Source organism: Miniopterus schreibersii (genome assembly GCF_964146895.1).
Source record: "Miniopterus schreibersii genome assembly, chromosome: 2".
In the NCBI taxonomy this organism is placed as follows: domain Eukaryota; kingdom Metazoa; phylum Chordata; class Mammalia; order Chiroptera; family Miniopteridae; genus Miniopterus; species Miniopterus schreibersii.
In genome coordinates this window covers 86122309-86141127 of record NC_138102.1, presented here as the reverse complement: position 1 = coordinate 86141127, position 18819 = coordinate 86122309, and the positions used below count along the sequence as shown (strand labels likewise).

Genomic DNA, 18819 nt, shown 5'->3' with positions numbered 1-18819 from the left:
AATTAGCAAAGAGTAAGACAAATGGATAGAGATTATGCAATCCACAAACCAAAGAGAAAAAAGAGGGAAGAAATATAATCAGAGCCTCAGAGAAATGTGGGAAACAAGTGTGACAACATATACAGAATGGGAATACCAGAAGTATAGAAGAAAGACAAAAGAGAGAAAAAATATTCAAAAACTTAACAGCTGACAACTTCCCAATTTATTGAAAAACATTTACACATTCAGGAAGCCCAGGAACTCAAAAAAATATAAAAGCAAAGAAATATACAATAGGAAAAGTCAGTAAAAATGCTGAAAGCAAACACCAAGAAGAAAATCTTAAAAGTAGCATTAAAAAATAACTTTTCACTTAAAAAGGAATACCAATAGGATCAACAGCAGTCTTATCATCTGAGAAAACTAGAGACAAGAACACAGTGAAATAAAACATTCAAAATTCTCAAAAACAAAACAAACAATAAAACCCTTAGTATCAAGAGTTTATATCAAAGCAAACTTGAATCTGAAGAAAAAATAAAATACATTCCCAAATGAATAAAAACTGTGACTTGCCTTACAAGAAATACAAAGGAAGTCCTTCAAATAAAATTAAATGATCCACACAGTAAATTGAATTCATGTGAAAAACAAAGAGCACCAGAAGTTATATGATTATAAAAGATGATATAAATGTATATTCATTCTTTTTACTTTTTACTGATTTCAAAGCAATTGTATAAAATATGTATATTACATATGCTTTTGCCCATAACATATAGAAATGCAATACATTTGCTAATAAGAACAAAAAGGTGAGTGGGAAAGCTATACTAAGCTAAGGAAATGACTCTAGGTGGTAACTAAAGAAGCAAAGAGATTCATAACTGATAAATAAGGTTAATATAATAAAAGCTATAAACATCTAGTTTATATTCTTTCTTCTCTCATCTTCCTTAAAAGACATAAAATTATATGAATAATATAATACTGTAGTGTTGAGTTTGTAACATTTATAGTATAACATGTATAACAGTATCAAAAAACAAGAAAAATACAATAGAGCTATCCAGGAGTAAGATTTCTATATCTCACTGGAATTCAGTTAATAGAAATCTGAAGCTGATTTTGATCACTTGAAATGTAAATTATAAATCCTAGAGCAATCATTAAATAAATAAGTAAAAAAAATAGTGAAAATATCAAAGAAATGAAATTGCTACATTAGAAAATATTCACGGACTTCTAAAGAAAGCAATAAAGAAGGAATAAAGATATAAAAAGGACATAAAACTTATAGGTAACACAATGTAAAATGACAGATTAAATCCAACTATACCAATAACTTAAAGGTGAAAAGAACAAACAATCTACTCTTAAAAGTCAGAGATTATTGGACTGAATAATGAAAGAAGACCCAACAATGTATTGTTTACAGGAGAGATACTTTAGATTCAAAGTAAAAAATAGATTTAAAGTAAAAGAAAGGGGGAAACTATCAAGAAACTACAAGAAAGCTGAAACGGCTGAACTAATATCAGACAAAACAGACTTTAAAACAAAATGTAACTAGAGATAAAGAGTGGCATTTAATAATAAAAGAGTCAATTCATCAGGAAGACATAACAATCATATACATATGTGCACCTAATAACAGAACACGAAAATATACGAATGAGGAGCTGACAGAAATGAAGGGAGAAATACATAACAATAATAGTCACAGACATCAATACCCAGCTTTCAGTGGTGGATAAAACAGCTAGGTAAAAGTCAACAAAGAAACAGATGACTTGAACAGTATTATAAATGGATTAGACTTATAAGACATCTCTAGAAAATTATTCCATCCAACAACAGAAAAATACACATAATTCTGATATGTACATGAAACATTCTTCTGGACAGACCAATGTCAGGCCATAAAACAAAGCTGAATAAATTTACAAGACTAGCTATGATACAAAATACATTTTCTAAACAAAATGAAATGAAATTAGAAATCAGCATTATGAAGAAATTTGGGAAATTCAAAAATATTGTGGAAATAAGCAACAAATTACTAAAAACCATTGTGTCAAAGAAGACATCAAAAGGGAAAACAGAGGATATTTTGAGATGAATGAAAATAAAGTCACAAATGCCAAAACATAAGCAGGTAAAGCAGCAGTTAGAGAGATGTATCACTGCAAATGTTTATATTAAAAAAAAAAAGACTTCGACAACCAAATCCTTCATTTATTAAACTGAAAAAAAGAATAAACTAAAATTAGTCAAGCAGAAAGAAGAAAAAAGTAAAAATTACAGCAAAATTAATGAAATAGAGAAAAAGAAAGAGAAATTAAACAAAATTAACTCAAAAGCTGGTTCTTTGAAAAGATTAACTGAAATGACAAACCTATAACTCGACTGATTAACATACTAATACTGTGGGGCAAAAGTAGGTTTACAGTTGTTTGTATGGAAAATAATACAATAATTAATAAATAATAATACAAGAATAAACTACATCTCATGTACTCTCACAACTGTAAACCTAGTTTCGCTCCATCTTGTATTTTCATTTCAATAAATGATCACCTTCATAAATACAGGAAAGGCATTTGACAAAGTACAACAAGCTTTTATGATAAAAAGCATTCAGCAAAAATGAAATTGAATGGAATGGAATTTCCTCAATATTATAAAAAGCATCTATGAAAAACCCACAGCTAATAACATACCTAATGCTGAAAGACAGAAAGTGTTCCCCCTAAGATCACTAACAAGACAAAGATTAGCTGCTCTATTAGCTGTTCAATATTATACTGGAGGTTCTAACTAAGACAATTACTCAAGAAATAGAAATAGAAAGCATTTAGATGGAAAGGAAGGAGTAAAATTATCTCTATTTGCAGATGACAATCTTACAAATAAAATATCCCAATAAATCCACAAAAAGACTATTAGTGTTAATAAATTCAGCAAGATTACAAGATACAGAATCAATGCGTAAAAATCAACTGTATTTCTATATACTAGCAAAAAGTATGAACATAAAATATAAAAACACATTCACAAAAGCATCAATACTAGTAAAATACAAGAGAATATACTTAACAAAAGAAATCCAAGAATTCTGGAATAACACTATGGCAAAAAGTACAAAATATCTTTGAAATAAAATATGAAGACCCAAATAAATGTAAAAATATCCCGCATTCATGGATTAGAAGACAATATTGTTATAATGGCAATATTCCCCAAATCAACCTTCAGATAAAACTATCAAAATCTCAGCTGAGTTTGTGGCAGTGGTGGCAGTGGTGGTGGTGGTTTTTTTGCAAAAATTGACAAGATGATCAAAAAACTCATGTGCAAATTAAAAGGACACCACATAGACAAAATAATTTTAGAAAAAGAAGGACAAATTTGAAAGATATCTCAATTTTAAAATTTATATGAAATATCCAGAACAGGCAAACTTATAGAAACAGAAAGTAGATTAGTGATTGCTTAGGACTGGGATAGGGGGCAGAAAAAAATAGAAAAGTGATAGCCAAAGGGTACAGCACATCTTTCCTAAAGGATGATATGTTCCAAAATTCACTATGTTGGCAGTTGCACATATTTGTCAATATACTAAAAACCATTGGATTATATACTTTAAGTGAGTAAAATGAATATATGTAAATTATATCTTAATAAAGTTGTCAAACAAACAAAAGGAATGAAGCTGTTTTCCTTCTGTTATTCCCCTTCTCTTCCTGAAAATCTATAAAGCTGCTAGATATGACTAAGCAAGGCTGGTGCCTGCAATAGGGGCAGAGGAGAGGAGTTGCAGTGGTCAGAAGAGTAGAAGAGCCTTGAACTGAGTGAGAGGCATATCCATACAGAAAAGAAACGTGATGTCAAAGCCCTAGAGTGGTGAGAGGGTGTCCACCCAAGGGGGCTAACTTAGCATGGAAGAAAGTGAATGAACAAGTTTAGCAGGGCATTGTTGCAAAGGGGAGATAGAGCCCAAGCAGAAAGTATCCACATGGCAGAGCTTGTTAGCCTGGGGTGTTAAAGATGAGCAGGATGACAAGGGTTATCATACTGGAATGGGGGAAAGCAGTAAGGGAAGGGGCAACTTGATGCAGAATGTCAGAGCATTAGCAGGTTAGGAAGACATCCCTAGGAGACCTATCAAGATCAGGATGTTGGAAATCTAAGGAACTGATAAGCTATCTACCTGAAAGGACAATAATGGGAGGAATGGTTTGTAGCTTCCTGTCTAGTTTCTGCGTATGTTCAGGTGTTCACATAGGAGGGCTTCCCTGTGTGGGACCTAGAGCCCACCCAGGATGAGAAGGGCATCTGCCTGAGAGTACAGCCTGGTATAGGAAGTTAGAAGTAGAATGGGGTTTGAAAAGCATTTACTTATGATGTGGCTCAGCATGTTGGAGCCTGAGCAAGATGACAAGGGCATACTCATAGGAAAGCCGCCTGTCACAGGCTGTTGCAGCCTGAGGAAGATGAGGAGTACATTGACCTCAAAAGATAGCCAGGCAAGGGCTGGCAGAACAGAACCAAGGTAGGGAGTGCATCTGCCTAGTGGGCTACCCAGCATGGGGTAACACAGAGGTCCAGGGAGGGGGCAAGACATCTAAATAAGAGGGCTGCCCAGCAGCAGGCAAAGAGGAATGGGTGGGGAACAGGAAGGAAGGGGATCAGCTTGATAGCCTGGCCCAATTTGGGGAATTGGAGCACAGAAAGAGTTAAGAGGGCATCCCTTAAGAGGTGGGAGGTGGCCAGCAAAGTATACCAATGCCTGCTTGAGGTGAAGAGGTCATCCTTATGGAAAATTAAGAGAAAGATTGAGAAACTGCTCTACAGAGCAGACTAAAGATACATTACAATATAAATGAAGTAAACTGGATCTTTTTCCTACAAAGGACATTATGGACAATCAGCAAATTTTCAATGAGATCTGAGAATTAGATGGTAATAACACATTGGTGTAATTAATTACGTAAAAGAATGTTCCTGCTTGTAGGAATACAACATTTAGGGATGATGGAATTATGTCATCATTTACTCATATGGTGCAGGAGAAAAATTGCTTACTACTGTGCTTGCTGTACTTGTCACTTTTCTGTAAGTTTCATTTTATTTTTAAATTTAAAAATGAAAATCAAGAGAAAGTGACCAATATTAAAGATAAGCAAAGTAAATCAAATCTGTATACTCAAGTATTTTATGAAACGCAAGGCAAAGAAATAGAACAAATGCTGAACAGATAAGAAAAAATTCTTGAAATATAAAAAGATACAAAACTATACACTGCAAGTGCACACCACTTATCTAGATATCAACTCAGAATGACCAAGACATATCCAGCAAAATTACTAGATTTAAAGAAAAAAGAAAAAAATCCTTTGAATGTGTAGGCAAAAAAGAGCAAGTATCTTATAAAAGAATATTAGACTGTCATCAGACTTTCAACAAAAATGCTTTAAGCCCAGCCGGGCGTGGCTGAGCGGTTGAGCGTCGACCTAGGATCCAGGAGATCAGGGTTCGATTCCCAGTCAGGGCACATGCCCGGGTTGCAGGCTGCAGCCGATCAATGACTCTCTCATCATTGAGGTTTCTATCTCTTTCTCTCCCTCTCCCTTCCTCTCTCTGAAATCAATGAAGATTTTTTTTTTTTTTAAATGCTTTAAGCCATAGGAAAATTAGGAACATATTTAAGATGTTCAAAGAAAGATTAGTCAAGGACTTTATAGCTAGACAAATGACTTTCAAGTGTGAAGGCCCCTGTTCGACTAATATTGAACTGAAATTCTCAAGAAATGTTAGATAATACCTTGTATCAGTTTGCTAGGGTTGCCATAATAAAGTACCAGAGTCTGGGTACCTTAAACAACCAAAATTTATTTCTTCAATATTCAGGAAACTAGAAGTCCAAGATTAAGGTGTCAGCAGGGTACTTTCTTGTGAAGTCTATCTCATAGGCCTGTAGATGACAGACTTGTCCTCCCTTTATCTTCACATGGCCTTCCATTTGTGCATATCTGTATCCTAATTTCTTCTTCTTATAAGGACACCATTCATACTACATTAGGACACACTCTAATTGACCTCACTTAACTTCAGTGACCTCTTTAAAGGCCCTATCTCCAAATACAGTCACGTTCTGAGCTAATGGGAGTTAGGACTTCAGAATCTGAATTTGTAGGAACACAATTCAGCCCAAAACATACCTCAAATATAAAAATGGCAAGGATAATAGAAAGAGCATATGTAAAACAAATATACTATTTCCAGTAATTCTATCACTAGGGTAGTATTAGAATTGTTATTCTGAGACTGTTGTATATGTAATTATAGGCTTTTCTAATTCTATCATTCTCTGAGTAGTTGACAACAAGTATTCTCGATGTGAAAGAAAATACAGATTTAACTTAACGGAGGTCAAGTTAAAACACAGAAAGTCCTAAATTTCCCACTAATAGAGACCAGGGATTCTTGGAGTAATGGCTGATTCCAGGACTAAAACAACAAAAATATTTAGGATGAATCTTAAACACTGTCATGGGAAATAGAAAGGAAGCTATCAAAGATGATAGGGTCATATCAAAAGCATTTAGGAGCAATTAGAAGAGGCACCCACTGCCAAAATGTGGGGCAATTTGAATTTTATGAAGGACAATAACTGCTACAGTCTGAAACACCTCAAATACATTTAAGTCCATCAGTTTATAATGCTATTTTTAAAATAGTAATCAGAGATCTCTGAATAATGAGGGAATAGCATTAGATTACACTATTTCCCTTCAGTGGCCATTAGATAGCATCAGAAGTCTGAGTTGGTAAAGAAAAAATTTGTAGGATATACAAAATGTACATTAACAGGATAAACCATGGAGGATTTAGCCATTTTAATTTGAAACCAATGTGTAAAAATTATCTGAATATGGGTGATAAAATAAGTCTTAATGAAGGCATTGCATTGGGGGGGAAATTAGACTTCGGAAAAATAAAACAGTTTTCTCACCATTCATTGAAATTCTAGTATTCTAGATACAGAATAGCAGTAAAGTAATATGCCTGATATTTTAAGCAAATATACCTAAACAAATATGATCAGATGAGTGATTTTACAAAAGATTCACCTCAGAACTACTTACACATATTTTCTATTACACAAAACATTCCTTATATCTATGATATTTTAACTCTTTTCAGAAATTTTCAGCATTTTTTAAAGACCTTTATTAACAGGTATTTGCATTTGATGACTTTTTTGAAAAAAATTAACTTGTAAACTTTTATTAAAAATTAAAAATGAGGTTCTTAAATATCTCAACTTGACCAGATATAAAACAATTGAAAACCTTTAAAGGTGTATTGAGAAAAAGTCTTTAAAAAAATATATATCACATTTTCATTATCAACATCTTTAGGCTGGATAGATAATGCAAATAGTTCGAGTTATCTGGTCAAGGGTGAGGGCTTCAGCTCCAATCTTTTGTTCATTTCTCACTGCTGGAACTTCAAATTTATTTCCTCTACTTGGATGACTGAACCAGATGATGACAGAGATGGTAAACTGGCATTTGCTCTACCCTGCCCTTGGTAGAAGACAATTTTCAGTTGGTGGATTGACTGCTTTGTCTCTTTGCCATCTTGTGGTTTAGGGTTTTCTAGACATCTGCATCAGTAATTAAAGTTGCAGCGGTACCAATGTTGATGTGGCTGCTGACCTGGGGCCACAGCTCCTTGATTTTCATCTTTTTTATTGCTGTTCTCTTTACACTATCTTTGGCAAGGAGGGCACGTGAAGAATGGTTATATAGCTGTAACCCTAATACATACTCTCTTACTGGCCTATCTTTTCTCTTGCACCCCGGTTGTCAGCATCCTCTGTGGCTTCTCCCTGAATAGGAGAATTGGAATGCTGTGGTTGACATCCAAAGATACTGCATGTAGTAAGGTGGGCATCATGGCCTGCAGTAAGACTGGTGCTGTTGGGCCTGGCCCTCAGGAGCACTCTCCAATCCCTCATTCATATCACCTTTTTCACCATTCTGGTAATTCTGCTGGTAATTGTGTGGAAAACCCCTGGGGCATGGATAGCATCTATTACGGTTACAGTCTGCTGCATACATACTGCCTTGCACTGAAACTCCACCAGGGCCTATAACATTTGCTGCCTCTGCACCGTTTTCTCCTTCAACACTGAACTCCACAAGCTCTCCATCTCCTAAACTGCGAGGGGACTTCCTGGAGCTATCTTCCTTTTTGGTAGTCTGCTGAAAAAATACATCTTCCTTAGTATCATTCCTATTGATGAAACCATATCCATTTCTTACATGGAGCCATTACCTTCCTTGCGATAACCTTCTAGTCCCTCCAATCTTTTCTGTCTCTCTTCTAATGTTTCCATCAATCTATATTCAGGTACATTTATTTCTCTATCATATCCATCCTGCTAATATGGATAAAATTTCCATTTTCCAGTTCTAAAATTTCCATTTGATTTTTTAAAAATTTTGTGTCTCATCCCCATCTTTTGATTCATTACAACCACTTTTTTACCTCACTAGTTATAATAAATAGCTCCCTAAAAGTAGCTGTGTGATAATTCCATAATTCTGGGGTATCTTGGAGTTGGTATATGTCAAATTTCTCTTCCATTAAGAGTAAGTTCTGGCTCTTCACAGTATGAGTAACTTGGCTTATATGCTGGACACTGTGAGTATTATTCTGAAAGTATTGATGTTTTCATTTTGGGGGTCATTTTCTTGGCTAGATGCGATTATAGACTTACATGCTTCTTATGTGTCGAGTGATTCAGATGTGATGGTCAGTTCAAGGAGGCTTCTTTACAATCTATTATTAGTTTGTGATGATCACAACATGGTGGTCTCAAGGATCAGTCAGAGATTTAGTTTTAAATTTTTAAATACAAAATTCAGACAGTTTTCTGGCTGGCTCTTCTCCAGGGTTGCCCATTTATCTTCATGTAGTGCCAGTTGTCCCAGTGCTTTTTACCCTACTTTTTCTGGCCAGAGAGTTTTCTATTTTAGTTTTTTAAAATGGGGAACGCAGCCCATGCTGACGACTTGTTCCATATTTTGACACTTCTCTAAAACCTGCCTTCTTTTATTCATTCTCCAGGGCCCTCAGGTAGATGCTTTCTGTATTATGTCCAGAGTTTTTAAGTGGTTATTTGTTGGGAGATCGCCCTTCCAAATGAGTATTAGAAACCCCCCAAAGTGATTTTTTACTTTTGAAGATTGTTTTATACATTTTTCTCTTATCAGTCAGATCTTTATCATAAATAATAAACTGATAAAAAATAATTATGCTGTCATTTTCTTGAATAGAAGAATGCAAAGCTGAAAATTGAGGTATCTACCAATGGAGACTAATAACTTGCCACATGAGGTTATATGACAATTAGAAAATTCCCCCAAAACAATTAAAAACTATCAACTTTGTTAAAATCTGTGTTGCAAGTTTGTCAAAAGGCCACCATATATATGAGAATTCATAATCTTATAGACAGTCCATAACCCCAATCAAATAAATGTAACTCATGCTAAATTTTACTATACTAGACAAAGTTATATTGAGAAATTCTGGATTTTACAAATTACTTTCAAACCTAACAATTTATTGAATTGATTTGTGATACCCTCCCTTATTTACTGTTAACTGAAAATAACCAAGTACAAATATTCACTGACAAGATACACCAATCAAAAACAGGCATTTCACAAGAAGAAAATTACCTAACACTCTAGTGACAGGCCAAAATCACCTGAGACTATGGCTGAAGGTTGGGGGGAAGCCACAATTAATTTATTTTATTTACTTCAGGGCCCAGATGTTGACATGCTATGTACATTAGGCTCTGAATCATATACTGTCTGACCATTACGATTAGAGAAAACTCCATATAACTTGAGGCAACAAATAATAAATTCTGTTATTACACAACAATGAATAATTTAAGCTTCATTTGTTACTTAAACAAAATGTCAACTAATTAATATATCCTACACACATTAAAAATTCCACAACAACCCTCTACTCTTTCACTCACAGGAAGTGACTTTGCTTCCTGCTTTACCAAGAAAATTGAGGCTACAGTGTGTGAACTATCTCAGCCTTTTTTCCAGTCAAAACACAACTTGATCTTCATCTGCATCCATTCTTCCTTCCCTTTTTCATTCTTTAAATTTATAGAAAAAAATGTAATGTCAAAAAATTTTGCAGATATATTTCCTGATAGTAATTATACTTTTAGTATTTAAAAATTGAGAAATTGAGAAAATACATATGCAACTATAAATTTAAAGTCAACTTCCATTAACAACAAGGGACCCTTGAAATGCTGGCAGCTTTCAAACTTAATACTTTTTCATGTAATTCCCAAAATTTAGAGGTTTTTTTTTTAAAAGTTCTAACTTTAATATAGGTACTCTGTATCTATGTTAGGATGCGAGGAATACATTCTGTATCACATGAGTACTTATGCATAGAACTTATTGACACAGGGTTAACACTCATTTTCACTGTTGGTATGGAAGAACGTGATAAGAGCGGGCCATATGACAAATTATTAAGTTTGCAAAGTGGTTCAGGATAATTTCTCCTTTCTAAATGGAAGAATTACATAAGTGTTTATATTTAACCCTTTTTCCTTTTTGCACCTGAAAGCACCTATTAATTCTGAAATTTCACTAGAGCAATCATATTGGACTTATCATTTGCATATGTGTATTTACTTGATTTTCTAACTTTATGTTTCATTGGTTTGGTTGTCACTCTACTTAATATCATTCTATTAGTGCTTCAGGAAAGCCACTTCAAATATTTTATAGAACAAGACAAAGCAGTAAGCAAGGAAGGGAGGCTGCAATTACAAAAACATTCCAATACAAAGCCACTTGGCACAACTAGGTCTCAAACCTAACAAAAAGACCCATGAAGGAAAAAGTAACTGAACAAGCACAAATTCACTTCTAGAAATAAATAAAATTATATGGAAAAAAGATGGTAGCAAGTATTATCTCCTTGACATAAAAATGACAGCATTATCCTCATGCAATTTATGATTACTAAAATCACTGAAAACAGAAGTGTATCTTCATAAGAGTAAATTCAAACTGTCACATATATGTTCAACATGGAACATAAAAATATAAACAGAAATACTAATGCAAAAATAAAAACACAAAAGAAGTATTTTTAATGTTAGTAATCATTTTACATAATACAATCTTTACACTGATTATTTAAACATTAAGTTTAAAAAAACACACCTCTTCCATGAAAGACATGTACTTTTTCAGAATTATAAACACTTTCACATATACTATATAATTATTTTTCAGCTCCAAACAGTTAAGGATGCCATTATTCCCAATGTGATTTTAATAAAACTCTTATATTATCCCTAGCCAGGTGTACTGCATAGTAAATAGTGTGGTGAAGGCCTGGGGAGGAGCAGAGGCTGAAAGGTAGGGGGGTAAAGGGGGAAAAATTGAGGGATATGTGTAATACTGTCAACAATTAAATTAAATTAAATTTTTAAAAAGTTAATTTATATTTGTGAATGTAATATCTTACCCAAATAAGTCTTCATTTTAAATGTTAAAAAGCAGAAGAATATAATAAATCATATCAAATAACTGGTTTTATGAAATTAGAATTCTTACTTGGTACTGACTGCCTAACCAAAAACTGAATAATTTCAGCCACATGTAATATTTTATACCATTTTCCTTTTAAATCTTTAACTATTCTTTCCAGGTTACCTCTAATTTGAAAAATAACAGCCTTTTCATTTGTTTATTATGTAATTTATATATTTTAAAATTTGATATTTCAAAATAGCACATTAAGCAATATGGTTTTATAAAATTTAGTATTTCAAAATTTTATTTAAAAAGCCATGGCTTCAACATTAGAAAACAAACTAAAGAATAAAAATAGTTCATGAAAGGTAAACATTAAAAAGAAAAAGCACATTTGAAACAAAATAAACATTATAATTAATGTTTATTATTATAAACATTATAATAATAAATTATTATTATTTATTATTTTTTAGAACTCAAAAAATAGAGATGACTTTTAAACCACATTGAAGACTATCACTATATATTATATCACATTTCACATAAAATTTACATAAAACTTTCCACAGAATTTATAATAAGAGAGTTCTTACTACCTTATATCCAGGTCCTAACTGATGAATTGCAAATATCTGTGCAGGGTTGAGTGCTTCACTGAACACATACACGGCACCAAGTTGACCACAGAAAACCCTATTTGCATCAGCAGTTTCGGAGGATCCAAGAAAGCACTTGTCATAGCTCTATTTTAAAAAAGCCATAAAAATCAAATGTATTATTTTGAAATGACAAAATATTTAAGGATACCTTCCTTAATTGTCATAAAAGTAACAGAAGAAAGCATCAGTTAAGACTTATGGAGTACTTCAGTAACAAAGCCAGCTGAAGATTTTTAGGAAAAATAAGTCAGTTAAATGTTTTATATTGATGGGCAAGCTAAACAAACAATAACCATTTACTCAATAATCACTTGACCACTTTCCAAATTTTACAGTTAAAAGCAAAAGGGCTTATAGTTATTTATTTGCAATAGTAAAATTATTGTTAAACTCTAATGATTTATAACTATCCAAATACAGAGAGATTCATCTGAATCAGAGAATAACTATTCCAATTTTAACCAAAAATACACAGGGCCTAGTTTTTAAAATTCAACCTAATTTCTCCACTACTGATATATTCCTCTATCTCTCCACACAGTGAAAATCATTTCCCTCTTTCACATATGTAAGCATTATTCATAATCAAATAAAAAAGATCATCAAAGTCTGATGCCTAAAGCGGATGGTACAGTGCTCTCCATCAGGAGATTTGAGCACCTAAGAAGCCACACTTAACAAGACCCTTTCCACTTCTACATATTAAACCTCACCTAATACGTGGTCCCACCCATCCAAACCAGTGAAAGCAGTCACTGCCATTCCCTTCCCCCATCCTCACAGGTTATTCCACACATAGGAATGAGATACAAAGACAGAAATTACTCATTAAATATCCAATCCTTAAATAAAAGTATAAGACCTTAAGAACTGACTTCATAACGTATATGTATATATGTATTATTGTCCAGGCCGCTCTATTTTGTGGAGTACTATTGCAAATAATTCAAAAATCAAAGTATTTCCTTCCTTTTGTTAAAAAATATGTAACTGTAGATAGAGTTAATGACAGTCAACAAGACCACTGAGGTTTTTTCCACTCTATTAAAAAGACTGTTCCCTTTGGAGGGCAAAAATTAAGAAAAATTTAATCTGTATATTCTAATTCTGACAAAATCATCTTCATAAATATTTACTGATTGTGGCCCAACTATGAGTTTCTAGGGCAGAAAAAGCAAATTTTTCCTATAAAGAAACAGATAGTAAATATTTTACGGTTTGTAAGCCACATGTGGTTTCTGTCATCTTCTTTGATTTTTGTTTGTTTGGGTCATTAAAAAGGTAAAAACCAAGATTCTTAGTGTCTAGGTCATACAAAACAGGATGAGGTCCCTGACCTAGAGAACAAACTACAGACTACACATACAGCGCTCACTACAAGACAGAACAAGAGCCAATCCCTGCACTTGAGAGGATAAAGTCTACTGAGATGCAGATAATACTGAGATATGAATTTTATTAAAAAGAAGTGGTTTTTGTAAAACCAGATTTGCTGAAATTATTCTTTTGGCACTAGAACATATCTCTTTCTTTTGCTCTAACAGCCCAGGATGAAGATAAAAGAAGGACCAAAATAGAGAAATAAGAGTTTTTAAGATTTTAAATCTATATATCCTCTATTAGGAATCCAACTGTTACCTCCTCCACTGCTAACATGCAGGTCAAAATTAATATTATCTCTTCGTTATAGCAATAAGCCATTTTATGGATCTCCCTGCTTCTGCCATTGTTTCCCTTCAAAATATTCTCAATACTGAAGCCTGATTGATGTTTCTAAAATGTGAGTCAGCATCACATCACTAGTCTGTACATAACCTTATAAAGATTTTTATGCTGGGTAAAATGGGTAAGCCCATGGCTTATGTTGGTACATGAGGCCCTGCATGATTTGACCCTTTAGTATCTGCTTTGCTTCATCTCTAAAATTATTCTTCTTCCCTCTGCCCCAAACAAACTGGTTACTCTGTTCTTTAAGGAACTTTCCAGTTTTGCCTCAAAGCTTTTGCACTCACTGTTTCCAATGAATAGGATATTCCCCCAAATATCCGCATGGCTTGCTCCCTCAACTCTAATAAAATCATTTCTGTACCATCTGGCTTCTCCCTTGCCTAAACCTATACACTTCCTATACTTACCTGTTCCCACTTAATTTTTGTCCATAGCAATTATCACCATTTATCTAATTAATAGTAGTGACTACATTTTATATTAATCTGTTTAAGGCCTTTGTAATAGTAGTGACTACATGTTATATTAATCTGTTTAAGGTCTTTGTTTCACATACAAATAAAGTGAAAGACACTTTTTTATGCCTGAGATCCTGGAAATATTAGAATATTGTCTTGATATTTTTTTTACCTTATACTTAATAAGTTAGCCAAGCAATTTTCCTTTTTTTGTATCACTAATCATGCCTTGTAGCAATTATATTAAATTTAAGACTTAAAAATTCATTTAATAGAAAAAAACTTCAAAGTAAAACTATTAAGTTTCTAACAAACTATTTTATTATTGAATTCATGTTATAAACAGTGATATGTCATACATACTCAAATATATTAAAACACAGATTTTTTAAAAAGAACTTACATCATTTGTGTTAACATGCCAAGCCATATCACCATAGGATACCAGCTGTCCATTAACATAACATCGAATTTCACTGTTCCTCCATCGGTTGTATATGTGGACAATACTGATCATGTACCACTTTAATGAAAAAAATTAAAGATGTCAAAAGGTAATGTTTATTTTTATTGTATAAAAAGTAATTGTAACATTCATAACACACCTACGAAAAATGCTTAAAGAAACTAACAGTTACCCTCTACCATTTAAATTCCTTCATCTCATTTCTCATGTATCAGATGAATTAAGTGATTCATAACAAATAAATTTATGTTTGGGACAGAGCTAAAACCCCTTGAATCTTGGCACGCCTTCCATTAAACTAAGATCCAAAAATTGTGGAAATACAATTATATTTGCAGTCATTCATTTAACAACATTTACATTATGCCAGATACTGCAAATACCCAGATTTGACAGGACCAACCATAACTCCAACTCTCCTGAAATTGATGGTATAATGAAACAGAAAAACATTTTAAAAAGTAAAAAAATATAGAATCACAAGTCACGATGATTTATTGTGGAGAATAGAGAACATGTAAAATGAGAAAGAATAACCTAGATTCTACTTCAAATTGCATAGTCAAGAAAGACCTATCAAATAAAAAACATTTTAACATTTATAGTAAGATTTAGGTGCAATTGAAACACAATTTAGACTTATTAAATCCATAAATAAAAATAACATATTCTAAACAATAATATATGAATATTCATTAAGAATAAAGAAATAAATTTACATTGATTTCTCATTTTATGGTTACCAAGGTTTTTCTTAAATTTATTTGATGCTCAATTTTTATGACATCTTTCTGATAAGTTTGTAATATTTAGAAACATTTTTAGTCTTTCTAAATATTACATTTTGGTGTTTCAAAAACACCAAATTTTTAGTGTTTATTTTGATATGGGATGGTTTAAGTTCTGTAATAATTTGTGGATCCAAACCTTAGTCACTTTATAGTTAATAGCCAAAAGCAAAGAATATAAAAATATTTTTCTAAAAGATAGACAAATTCAAATGATTTACAGATATTTGAACAGGTATAACTTCAGTGGATAAGGGGTTGTGGATAATTAGACTAGCTGTCCTAAAAAACATAAAAATATAAAATACAGACCTTGTTCTCCAGATTACTTAAAAGCACTATTCAATTATTTAATATATACTTGCAAAGTATATAGCTTTAATAATAATTCTCAACCACTAAAATATGTTATTTCAAGGTGTGTGGAATATGTTGAACAAAATTCAATTTAATTTATTCTGATTTAGAAAATAAAAACTGAACCACCCAAAGAAAACAGTAGTATATAACAATGTGTAAAAAAATGTCAGGTCAAATCATTTAACTCCTTTATATGTCTTTTTTTTTAACAGTTGTTTGATTCTAGGTAATCTAATTTTTTGGAAACTCAGCCATTCAAGTTAGTCATTTAACAGTTCATGTTTCTTTTTTTAAAAATATATCTTTATTGATTTCAGAGAAAGGAAGGAAGAGGGAGAGAGAGAGACAGAAACATTGATGATGAGAGAGTCACTGATTGGGTGCCTACTGCACGCCCCTGACTGGGGATTGAGTCCGCAACCCGACATGTGCCCTGATCGAGAATCGAACCATGATCTGCCTGGATCCTAGGCTGATGCTCAACCACTGAGCAATGCCCAGCTGGGCAGTTCATGTTTCTAAATATTACAAACTTATCAGAAAGATGTCATAAAAATTGAGCATCAAATAAATTTAAGAAAAACCTCATAGACATTTACATATATCAGAATAAAAATTTATCAATATAGCCTGCAATGAGTTTGAAATTTTTCAGCCAGACAGCTATCAAGATAAAACAGGAGATACAGCCCAGCTGGGCATGGCTTAGTGGTTGAGCATTGACCTCCAGACCTAAGATCCAGGAGACTGCAGTTCGATTCCCAGTCAGGGCACATCCTCGGGTTGTGGGCTCGATCCCCAGGCAGGGGCATGCAGGAGGCAGCCTATCACTGATATTTCTCTCTCTCTCTCTCTCCCTCTCCCTTCCTCTCTGAAATCAATAAAGATATATTTATTAAAAAAAAAAAAAAAAAAAGCAGGAGATACAGTCTTTATATTTTCAGTAACATTTTTAGAAATTAAAATTTATAACTATAATAGACATAAATGCTTATAAATACAAAAAACTTTCTGTAGCTAAAAGATATTTATAGGATAAATACTAAAAGCTATACTATTAAGATATTCCAAGATGGAAGTGGATTAAGTGAAACTACACTGACTTTCTACCAAGACCAAGGTGGAATTGCAACTAAAATACAGACAAATCATCCTGAATAAATAACTGAAGACTAGTTGGAGAGAACCGTCATAACCAAGGATGTAAAGAGGAGGGCACACTGAGACTGGTAGGAAGTGTGGCAGTGTGAGGGCTGGCTCGGTTCTCACAGGCAACAGCTGAAGTTCTGGAGAGATATCTCAGCTGTAGGGGGGTTCCCTCTGAGTAGTCTTGGGTCTAAACCCAAGGCTGGGTTCCTTAGCCCAGAGTAACAGAAACAGGAAAGGTGCCCAGATAACACCTGGCTATGAAAAGCACCAGGAGTTCTGTCCAGCAGGGAGAGACAGCTAAAAACACAGACACACCCTTAATGGGCGAACAATCTAAATTTTGTTTGTAGCCACTCTCCTTGAGATCTGGCACAGAGAAGGCAGAGTGGACTAGAGTTGCATGAGGAGAGTCTGGGGTTACTGGCTCTGGGGAGGCAGCTAAGAGGACAGCCACCAGGATCCCTGTGCTGGGTCATTCCCCACTGCTGCAGAAGCCATCTTTCTCAGGCACAACTTTTCCAACAATGCGGCCTTAGCATGGGGGGAAGCAACTGCCCCACCCATCGGAAAACCTCTCACACCATCCTGTGTAGTTTATGTCCTGCTGTGGTCTTAAGCCTGAGGCTCATTAAGTTTCTGAGAATAACAAACAGGATGCATGTAGAGGTAGATATCTGGGTGCTTTGAGTTTTTACCTGACCTGCTTCTGGGCATGGGGCTAGGAAAAGCAGACTTGGTGCACAGCTTGGTCCTTTCCACATGCAACCAGATCCAGCAGAGGGAGCCACAAGTTGTGGCTCACTGATAGCCACAATCAGGGTACTCAAGGCCAATCACAAATAGCATCTGACATTGGCCTGCACCAGAGAACCTCTGAAGAAACCCAATATCAGTAAACTGAGTGGCCAGATTTAGACAACAACAGAGCAGCATACAATAAGATTCACAAGCACTATATTCACAGGAAAATATTGACAGGATCCAAACCCTGCAGAGATGGATTCATCTTCATGTGATAAGCACTTGCACAGAAGCCAGCACATGGTGTTGGCTATTGAGCCTCATTGTAGGCCTGAAGGGCAAGGCAATGCACAAATGGACTAACAGCAAGAAAGACTCAAATACAACAGGAGGGCCCACACAACATGCACAATGGACATTCGAGCATGCAGGTCCAGAGATCAGGGAGACTGCAACACTGTATTCTACAGGTTACCTAAAAAATAAGCCTAAGCTACCAAGACCAGGAATTGTAGCAGATCTACCTCATACGTAGAAACAAAACCAAAATGCAGTGATAGTGGTGAGACAAAGAAGCCCCAAATGAAAGAAGAAGATAATTCTCAAGAAAAGGAGCTAAATGAAATGAAGATAAATAATTTATCACATATAGAGTTCAGAACAGTGATATAAGGATGCTCAAGCATGAAAAAAATATATAGAAACTATGGAAAACAACCAGTCCAAAATGAAGAAAGACATAGCAGAAATAAAAATACAATGGAAGGAATAAAGAGCAGATTGAAGGAAACTAAGGATCTGATCAGTGAACTATGGGACAACATGAAACATAACAATAATTGGATCGTAGGAGTTCCACAAGAAAAAGAAAGT

The 18819-nt window shown here is 33.9% G+C and overlaps 1 protein-coding gene across 1 annotated transcript in view; it reads right to left on the bottom strand.

The window, feature by feature from the left end:
• NBEA (neurobeachin) overlaps window positions 1–18819 on the bottom strand; it is an 817699-nt gene that overhangs the window by 688460 nt on the left and 110420 nt on the right. The window contains exons 7-8 of the mRNA XM_081128332.1: window positions 14846–14965; window positions 12194–12340 (exon numbers count right to left, since the gene is read on the bottom strand). Of these exons, the coding sequence (XP_080984458.1) occupies window positions 12194–12340; window positions 14846–14965 (267 nt within the window). The remainder of the gene's footprint in view (window positions 1–12193; window positions 12341–14845; window positions 14966–18819) is intronic.